The following is a 9852-nucleotide window of genomic DNA, read 5'->3' as shown; positions in this document are numbered from 1 at the left end:
ATTCCTTTTTAAAACAGTGAACGTTGGAAATGAGACTGTGGGGTGTGGGTTTTTTTCTCCCCCCTCTCAATTTTCGTTGTTGGGTTTTTGAGCAACCTCATGTCCCCCTCCCAGGGAGCGTCTTTATTTACCTCTTAGAAATGGGACGGATGGGAGGTAGAGCACTGTTCTCCGCATGCTTTGTCTTATGATGAGATCATATAGCAAGGCTTAATGCCATTTGGGCAGGTAAGCTTCTGCGCCTCTGTTGTGCTCAGCTGTGTTCTCTTCCTCTCATTTCCTGTCTCCCCTCTTTTTTCCTCTCCCCCTCCTCCTGCCTCCTTCCTTCCTGCTGCCTTCCTTTTATCTTTCTTTCCCTTTCTCAGATTATCCTTCCAGGTTTTCGTAATAAATTTATATTTTGTAAAAGGATTTTGTTGTACCAGGTTTTGCATCCTCACTGAATCTGACTGGCTTTTATTTTCCTCTCCAAAATCAGGTTTTTGTTCTCACCATCTTTCCCCATCATGTCCAGTCACTGTTTTGGTTTTGGCACCATCAATATCAAATGTACAAACGGTTCTTGCTAACCAACACCAGGTATATCTGATGTTCAGATGAGTTCCAATAAAAACAATTTTTTTTTTCAAAAAGTGTCCTTTCTTGAGTGCTGGAGGGCTTCTGATCAAGTCCAGACAGGTCAATGTAGCCCTCGAGACTGGACAGAGCTCTGCTGTCTCAAATGTGCTTCATGGGAGACCTTTAGAGCCAGGGTGAAGTGGCGGCCTTTGGGTGAGAATGCTGGTCTGTGAGGTCTGAAATGGGGATGGGGGCTCAGTTATCTGTTTTTTCAAGGCCTCGTGGTCCAGTGAGGACATGGGGTTTGGGTTGTAACATCCTCTGTTTCCTCACCTGCACAGCAAGCATGGTGCTTCCTCCGCGGGTAATTGCGGCGGGAGGGGTACATGCAGGTAACAGAAGGGCAGGTGCCTGGAGAATCCTGGCATTCAGTTGTGGTTTAGTTTTAGTTTTTTTGGATCTTGTTCAAAAGCATTGATTTTCATCCTGCTCCTCAGACTCTCTGGGGCCACTGGGAGGAAGGGGTGGGCTCTAGCTGCCAACTCCAGCCCGAGCCACTCTCTGTCATGTTTCAATATGGTGTCTCTGTGTATAGTTGTACTTGAGGAGGAGTTGTGCTTCAATAAAGGGCTTTAAAACTCTCCCCAAGGACCCAGGCCCAGAGCCAGGGGTGGGCAGTCCAGGAGCTCAGAGCCTGTCCTCTGCTCCCTCAGCATGTCTGCTGACTTCTCTAGACCTGTGCTGCCCAGGGTGTGGCTGCCGGTCCCGTGCGGCTGGTCAGCCCTTGGAAATGTGGCTCGTTCAAACTGGGGTGTCTTGCAAAAGTAAACAAACGTGAATACTTTGAAGAAGGTGAAAAAAGAATGAAAAATTCATTGCTCAACTTCCTTTTCACATATGTTGCAATATTTTGAGCATTGATTAGGTTACATAAAATATACTACTAAAATTCACCTGTTCCTTTCACTTTTTAAATGTGGCTGCTAGAAAATACTGAATTAACTCTGTGGCTTGTGTTTGTGGCTCACATTACTACTACTGTTTTTCAGACAGTGCTGCCCTAGACCTTGCAGGACTGCTTCCTTTCCCAGGCCTCGATAAGCTGCATCCAGGCGCAGCTGAGTGTGGGGTGGCCCATGGGCTAGCCTGGGCCTGGCTCCCTCACTTAGGGGCCCTTTCTGGCACTAGGCTTCATGGTGCCAGGGCTTCCTTGTGTGTTAATGAGATATTGATGGCGTTGGGAGTGGCGGCTGAGGCCCTTGGCTCCGAAACCCTGCTGCAGGCTAGAGTTATGTAATCTGTGCTGCCCAGAAGGGCCACTAGATGCTGCTCTGTGATGCCTGAGAGAACAAAGCACGACTTCCTCAGGAGCCAGGGCTCAGCCCGGCTTTATTCGGAACCCTTTCGGGGGCTGGCCGACTGGGGCGTTGACTTCCCTTCCTTGGGAAGGGGGCATGCAGAGCATGGGAACGCTCCAGGAAATCCTAGCTCAGCAGCGCATGTACCAAGCGGGCTGGCCTTTCCGGCAGCTAGAGACAGACTATAGGATAAAGAGGCTGATGGATGGGGGTGGGATCTGGAGAGCTTCCCTGCAGTTCTCTGGTGAAGAGCGGGAAGAAAACAGCTGTGCATCATTCATCTGGGTCTGCCTCCTGGGTCCTTGATTCTGCCGTTTTGGGCAGATGGTTGCTCTTCCCTTTCTTTGCATTTGGAGCAGTGATGGGAGCTTGAGGAGGGTGGTGGTGGGCTGGGTGAGCAGAGTGGCGTGGTGTCTCAGAACACAGCGGGCATGACGGGTGGACAGTGCTCTGGGTTCTTTGGTCACAGCCAGTGTGCTGGCAGCGCCATCCCATTCATGCCCTGTTGCACACATGACTTTCACCTCTGACAAGCGTGAGGAGGTTGGGATAGTTCTGCCAAGAGCTCTTTTTGAAGGTAGTAGGTGAGGGCTGACTGGGCGAAGGCAAGAGTGGACCTGAGAGCAGCCAGGCTGGAAAAGGCCCAGGCCAGCGCGAGCTTCCATCATGGTTTGGGAAATGGGATGGAGTGAAGTGGAACTGCCCACCATGAACTGGAATAGTTAGAATTGAAATCTGCAGGTACAGGTAGCAGGATGGGTCCAGATAGTTCTAAGGGGTGGATTATAGGCTTAGAAATCTAAGCATATTTGGGGAAGTGGAAAGCATGCATTTCCTGCTTAACCATCCATAATCTGAAAGGGACACAGGAAAAGCAATGTGGTCATGGGCCAAGTCAGGAGCAGGGCCTCCACTAGGGGCAGAATGAAAAAAGGCTGGGGTCCAGCTTTGCCTGAGGAAGAGTCATCGGACCAGGGACTCAGAGGAGACTGATGCTCAGAGCTCCTTCTATAGAGCACAGCTCCATTTGAAAAGCAGGTAGGGGCTATACCTTACTTGAGGAATGTTCAGAGTGAGGGGCACACCAAGCTAAGGGCTGACCTTTACCTTCTAAGTTAAAACCACAGCTGCTGTGGATGTTTCTAACGAGCGCCACAGGAAGTAGCCGGAGTCCCGAGCATTGCATTCCCACTGTATGGCCACCCAGGCCATTACCGACAGAGAAACCTCTGGGTAGTACTTTAGCAAATTCTAGTACTTTCTGATGATGTAGCATTGTGAGTGACACCAGATTTTAGTACTGCTCAGGGCATAGGCAGAGCTGACACAGGTTGTTGGGGTGGTCTGGGCATCAGGGGATGGGGTATTCTCAGGACTGCTACTTCCTCCTTAGGTTAAGAAGTGGTAATTGGAATTAGGATATGGTTTAAGTGTCTCCTTTCCCAGGTTAGTAGTCAAATCTGAGTCAATCTCCAGAACCAAACTAAAAGAATAAGTGAAGAAGAGCCTTTGTGAAGGATTCTTATTCTTTGTGAAAAGAAAAGTTATCAGAACCAGAATTTGACTCAGAATTCAATAATTTTAGGAGCACCGAGTCTTCAAATTATACCCGCTTAGCATGAAAAATATTTAAGTCGGCAGATCAGAGGCTGGTTGAAGCAGGTACTTCAGTTGTACTATAACAGATAAAGAGGGCCAGGGGAAATTCTGAGGTCACATTCAGGATGGGCTGAATACGAATGGGCTCAGAGCCTCAGGGTCCTGTCCAGGTCGGGGGGAAGGCGAGTCGCTCCGTGGGACGGCCCAGAGCAGCCTACGCCTCTGGCCTGTATTTCTGAGACTTACCTGGGCGGTGGGCATTGACCCGGGACGGGACAACGGAGGTCCCGGAGGGAAAAGCACTCTGAAGTCATGGGACAGTCCCCGCCGGATGCGCGTGGCACCGGGGCCTCCCCCCTCCCCGCCTTTGCTCCCTGAGCGCCCTAGCTTCGGTCCCCGGGGTCTCAGGCGTTAAATGGAAGGAGGCTGCTCCGGTCCCCGCCTCGGTGGACTGTTTCTCAGGCGGCCCGGGGCGCGGATGCGGCCAAGGGTGCCCCCACCGCCCGCAGCTGCGGACGCCGCGGCGGGAACAAAGGCAGCACGTGTCTGGGCGGGGCGGCGGGCGGGGTCGCTCCCCGGCCCCGCCCCGGCCCTCTCGGCCCAGCGCTCCCCACCCGCCGGAGCTCAGCTGCGCGGTGCGCTCGCGAGTCTCACGCGGCCGGGCTGCTGCTGGCGCGGCAGCGCCGAGCGGGCGGTGAGCAGTGCGGGGAGGGGGGCGGCCCCGCGGGGCGGGGCTGGAGGTGCCGCCTGAGTCCGGGTCCTGGATGGGGCGCGGCTAGTAGGGAGGCGCCCGGGGCTCGCGGCCGCGTCGCTGCCCGCACCGCGCGCCGCTCGTGGTGAGCACGGCGGCGGCCCCGGCTCCCGGGTGAGACCAGGCCCGGCCGGCGCGTGGGCCGCGCGCGCGCGCCCGAGAGGGAGGCCGCTGAGGTGCGCGCCGGGGCGGGCGCGGGCGCGGCGGCGGCGGCGGCGGCGGCGAAGGCGGCCGAGCGGGGGGCGGGGCCGCGGCGCCTGCAGAACCTTGGACAGAAGCTCCCGAGCCGCCGCCGCCGCCGCCGCGCGCGAGCCCCGCCGAGCCCCGGGACCGCGGCGCTGAGCCGCGGCGCGCATTGCGGAAGGTGCGGAGCGCCGGAGCCACCTGCTCGGTAAGCCTGCCCCTCGGGCCGCCCGCTGCCCCCGGGGGGCCGGGGCCGCGGCCGCGCGCCGTGTCTAGGCGGGGTTCCCGGCCGCCTCCGCCGGCGCCCGGGCCCCCGCGCTGCCATCCGGACCGCGGCGGGAGCGGGTGCCGGTGCCGCAGTGGAGAGGCCGGGGTTGCGGCGCGGGGACGCGGGCGGGGCCGTGTCAACCGGGGAAGGCCCCGGGCGCGGGGCCGGGACCGGGGCCGCCGAGGCCGGGGCGGAGGAGCGCGGCGCGAGCCCCGCCTGATGCTGAGAACCATCTTGTTTTCCCCCCACAGATCCGGAGGGGCGGCACGCGACCTCGGGAGCGCCCCCGCCTCCCTCTGGCCGCCGCGGGCTCGGTGAGCTTCTTCCCTCCAGCCGGCAGGCTGGGCGCGCAGGGGCGCGGGTCCCCGCCCGGCGCGCAGAGGCACCATGGGCACGGTGCTGTCCCTGTCCCCCAGCTACCGGAAGGCCACGCTGTTTGAGGATGGCGCGGCCACGGTGGGCCACTACACGGCCGTGCAGAACAGCAAGAACGCCAAGGACAAGAACCTGAAGCGGCACTCCATCATCTCCGTGCTGCCGTGGAAGAGGATCGTGGCCGTGTCGGCCAAGAAGAAGAACTCCAAGAAGGTGCAGCCCAACAGCAGCTACCAGAACAACATCACGCACCTCAACAATGAGAACCTGAAGAAGTCGCTGTCGTGCGCCAACCTGTCCACGTTCGCCCAGCCCCCGCCGGCCCAGCCGCCCGCCCCCCCTGCCAGCCAGCTCTCGGGTTCGCAGACCGGGGTCTCCTCGTCCGTCAAGAAGGCCCCGCACCCTGCCGTCAGCTCCGCAGGGACGCCCAAACGGGTCATCGTCCAGGCGTCCACCAGCGAGCTGCTGCGCTGCCTGGGCGAGTTTCTCTGTCGCCGGTGCTACCGCCTGAAGCACCTGTCCCCCACGGACCCTGTGCTCTGGCTGCGCAGCGTGGACCGCTCGCTGCTGCTGCAGGGCTGGCAGGACCAGGGCTTCATCACGCCGGCCAACGTGGTCTTCCTCTACATGCTCTGCCGGGATGTCATCTCCTCCGAGGTGGGTTCCGACCACGAGCTCCAGGCGGTCCTGCTGACCTGCCTGTACCTCTCCTACTCCTACATGGGCAACGAGATCTCCTATCCGCTCAAGCCCTTCCTGGTGGAGAGCTGCAAGGAGGCCTTTTGGGACCGCTGCCTCTCCGTCATCAACCTCATGAGCTCCAAGATGCTGCAGATCAACGCTGACCCCCACTACTTCACGCAGGTGTTCTCCGACCTGAAGAACGAGAGCGGCCAGGAGGACAAGAAGCGGCTCCTCCTCGGGCTGGACCGGTGAGCCCGCTAGCCTGCATCATGGCTCAAGGATTCAATTCATTTTTAAAAATTTATTCTTAAATCAGATTTTGTGTACAGTATGTGTCTAGCAAAGCCACCAAGGGCCTCTCCCTTCCCACCTCCCCTCCTTGGGGTTTTCCTCCGCCCTGCCAAGAACTCTGGGCGCTTCTGAACTCCCGAACCTTGTACAACATTCAGAAGATGTATTCAGAGCCACTCCAGCCCCTGACCTCTCACTCTGGGGAATTGAAAGGACTGACCGGCCTCTGCCGCCTGCGCCCTTGCTGGACCAAGGCAGGGAAGGCGGCCCACAGCCAGGCAGCCCAGGGAGGAACGGGAGTTTTTGGTTGGAGGCCATTTACTGGCTCCTGTTTTGGGTCGTCTGATCTCCCAGAGGCTCCTGGAGCCGGCCACCTGGACTGCGCCGCACGTGGGCTTAGGAGGCCAAACGCCCGTGGCCCTGGGACAGCCTCTTCAATCGAGGGGAAGCCGGCCTGGTGCGAAGATCATGTCCTCTTAATTTGGCCATGCACGACCCTGGTTTGCTCTTTTTTCTTTTTAGGGAGAAGGGCTTTCCTTTGTGGAGACATGGAACCGCCCCCACACCCCCTCCTCCAAACCTCCCCTCCTTCGTCCCCCACCCCTGTTGGTAGTGTTGGTTAATGAGCTGGTTTGACTCACTAAGTTCGTTCATTTTGGGTCCCGGCTCCCAAGGGGTGGGGTGATGCCAGGGACAACTCCTTTCTTGGGTGAATTTTTCATTTGAATCATGCAGCTTAGTCATCCCGTGGCGAAGGCCAGGGCAGCTGCAGGTGCCCATTGTCAACAGCCTGCCTCCCGGGCAGGTGGGGCTGCCATGCCTGGGACTGAGCCGGTGCCCACCTAAGGGCTCAGGCTCCTGCCGATGCCCATGACATTTGCCCTGCGGAGCTGCAGGGGTTGGGGCGGGGGTGATGTCAGGGATCAGGGTGATGTGGTAAGATGCACCCCTCCCCTCACCCCCTGTTGATTTAAAGCTGTTTCCAAACAGTTGAGTCTCTCCTGAAGACGAAGCCTTGTCCCGAAAGGCCCAGTGAGACAGCTGGATCTTGGAGACAATTACGAGCCGGGAGCTGAACTCCTGACTGCCTGCTGATTCTCCCACTGATCATTTGCAGCTGCTTGTTTGGGTCTCCACCTTCAACCCCAGTGGCTGTAAAAACCCATGATGTGTCACTTAATTTTCTTTCTGATTCTCCCAGATCGGTGGCTGGGGGCTTGGGAGAGAACCCAGAGAAGGGAGCTAGCCGCCTGTGATCCCTCTGGCTTTGGGGAACAAAGACTGATGTGAAGGCCCACAGAGAATTCTCTCTTCCAGTCTCAACCCCCCAAGAGGGGCTGGAAGGGGAGGCTGGGGGTGGGGGAGGCAGGGGGCCGTTTTACATAGGATTAGCTTCCAGGTGGCTGCCATTTCAGCACAAGCACTACTGAAATTCACATAAAAAAGAGAAAGCTGTGAAACTGAGGTCCCTATTTAATAGGCCCGGCGTCGAGCCTGCGGGCCCCGTGGTGCTCGCGAGAACGAGGGCCTGCCCCAAGCTGGGAGCATGGGCCTCGACTGCGCCCCGAGGCTCACGCTGAGCTGCTCCCAGCACCGCCGGCCAGATTTACCTGCCGCAGGGCTGGAAGGAACCCGCGGCTGCCGGCGGGGACCTCGCGTGCAGCGCCTCTTCTCCGCGGGAGTTGTCACACAGCCTGTCTGTGTAGATCCTGCTGCCGTGTGTGACCTGAGGTAGGCGGCCGGTGGGGGCGTCGGGGCCCCGGCGGCACGCGAGGGTGGGGGGGGAGGGTGGTGTCGGGGGGCTAAGTGTGAAGAGCCGGGACCCGGGGTCTGGAGTTGCTCCTTCGTGGGCCTTGCCGGGCCTGAAACTACGGGAAGGCGCACCCGCGGGATTCCAGTTTTGTGTGTTTCCTTCTCTCTCTCTCTCCATATTTATTTTTTTAATTTATGGAGGCGGTGCAAATTTCAGGAATGGTTGGGGACTAAAGAAAGAACTCTCTAGTTCCATCCATGTGAAGCCTGGCGAGGTCTCCTCCTCTGCACTGGTCATCAGCATTGTGTAAAGAAACTGATATACTTGAGTGTGCAAGCAATGAACCCATTTGACATGCTGCTATGAAGACTACTTTTAGAACAATTAAAAAAAAAAAAGGAAAAAACTAACCTACAAAAAAAACCCCACCCTTTATTCTTTAATTGTTGCTTTTACAGTGATATTGTGCATGCAAACCAGGAGCATTTTGTGTCTTAAGAAAAATAATCTTAGAACAGATGGCTGTGAAAATTACACCCGTGCACAGAACAAGTCACAGGAATAATAGTTCAGGATTTGGTTTTTCTCTTTTTTCTTGTAAAACCTGAAGGGTTGATATATTCTTTCCATGCAGTTATTAGAACTTAGTTTTGTTCTAGCAGTTGTTAAACTTGCAATGAAAAGGAAATGTGCCATTTTTTTTTTTCCACTTGGAACTATTCTTAGCTGTATATTTGAAACTGCTAATTACACACGTGCGATGTATGTTGGTTTTTTAGTGCAATTTCTTCTGTAGCTATTCTTTGACCAAACTGTGGGTATTGTTAATATTAATTTATATTTGTCTCATTTTTGTATGTATGCGTAGCGTGTTTGTAAGTATGTGTGGTTTATAATCTGACAAGGTCATGAAGCTCAGTTTGGCTGTAATTTAATTCCCCTCCCCTTATTTTTATTTATTTTTGTACTGTGCTGATTAAATAAAATGCACTGACCATCCATTACACAGACCATTTTGTGTGGGCACATCCTTCAAGAGCAGGTTGGGGGCTCGATCATTTTTATAAAGGATTCCTGTGCTCAGAACATAATTGGATTGCGGTGTGGGGGAGGGGAGGAGGGCAGGGTTAGGGGAGAAGGCTTAACAATTGTGTTCACGGTTAAGGTGATTAAGAAAGAAGCCCAGGTGAAGTCAGCTTGGGTTTCTTGGCGTGGCCAGGGCAGGAGTTGGTCTCCCAAGGCCCAGGACCTCCGACCAGGGAGAGTCAGGCCCAGGCATGGCCTGGTGAGGGCTGGGCCCCCGGGTGTGCGGGGCCAGGCTCTGCCTGTAGCCCACTGCCCGGAGGTCCCGAGGCCAGCAGGAGCCGGCTGGGTCCGTGTGGTTCAGCGCCGCCAGCCTAGCTCTGCGCAGGTTTCCAAAGGAGCAAACTCCAGCTCCCAGATAAGCAGCCTCCCCAGCCCCTAACTGTGGCAAGGCTGGGGCCCCCTACCGGTTGTATTGCCATCGGTCTGTGCTCCCTCTTGCCACCAGCCTGAGCCTTGGAGACCTGGTGTGTTGGTCTCAGTCCTCCCCGGGCTCGGCGCCTGGCGGGCTGGAGCTGCCCTGGGCCTTGGGGGGCACCTGTGCAGGTTGTGCCTTTGAAGCTGGCAGCCTTGCGATCGTCTTGTCTTCTGAGTCAGAAGCCGTCGTTGCGTGCTCCGGCCAGTGACCGGGGGTTGGGAGCGTCCTCTGGCTGCAGCACCCTGGGGTGCTGGGGTGGCCCCATCTCCCTGCAGGGCCTTGCTTGCTGGCAGCTCACCCATCCCAGCCAGCGGGTTCGGGGAGGGGCTGACCAGCCAGCCAGCCAGGGTGCACTCGGGCCTCTCCCTGAGCTGCAGCCCTGGGGATCCGAGCCTTGCCTTTATTCTCTGCGCGCTTCGATTTCAGTAAAGGTGAAAGCAATGCGCTTTCAGTGCACAGGCCTCAACATAGTGGAAGAAAAGTGTGGATTTACCACCACCCCTCCGCCCCCTCCTGGCTCCTCCCCACAGC

General features: G+C 57.0%; 1 protein-coding gene across 2 annotated transcripts; it reads left to right on the top strand.

Annotated features, from left to right (window-relative positions):
* The first annotated feature begins 4061 nt into the window (after window positions 1-4061).
* On the top strand, window positions 4062-8830 carry CDK5R1 (cyclin dependent kinase 5 regulatory subunit 1). 2 transcript variants are annotated; one of them, XM_043903068.1, is made up of 2 exons: window positions 4062-4209; window positions 4969-8830. In XM_043903068.1, exon 2 carries the CDS (start codon window positions 5105-5107, stop codon window positions 6026-6028), a length of 924 nt encoding a protein of 307 aa, XP_043759003.1. In that variant the 5' UTR covers window positions 4062-4209; window positions 4969-5104; the 3' UTR covers window positions 6029-8830. The 2 variants fall into 2 exon arrangements, with proteins under 2 accessions (XP_043759003.1, XP_043759002.1); XM_043903067.1 differs by lacking the exon at window positions 4062-4209 and adding an exon at window positions 4501-4657.
* Window positions 8831-9852: the final 1022 nt, after the last annotated feature.

The sequence above is a fragment of the Cervus elaphus genome, chromosome 5 (genome assembly GCF_910594005.1).
Source record: "Cervus elaphus chromosome 5, mCerEla1.1, whole genome shotgun sequence".
Lineage (NCBI taxonomy): Eukaryota > Metazoa > Chordata > Mammalia > Artiodactyla > Cervidae > Cervus > Cervus elaphus.
The sequence above is the reverse complement of the archived record's forward strand: the minus strand, read 5'-3'. Positions and strand labels throughout refer to the sequence as shown.

Excerpts from the sequence above, each read along its gene's own strand:
- CDK5R1 (XM_043903068.1), top strand. The coding sequence starts at position 5,105 with ATGGGCACGGTGCTGTCCCTGTCCCCCAGCTACCGGAAGGCCACGCTG.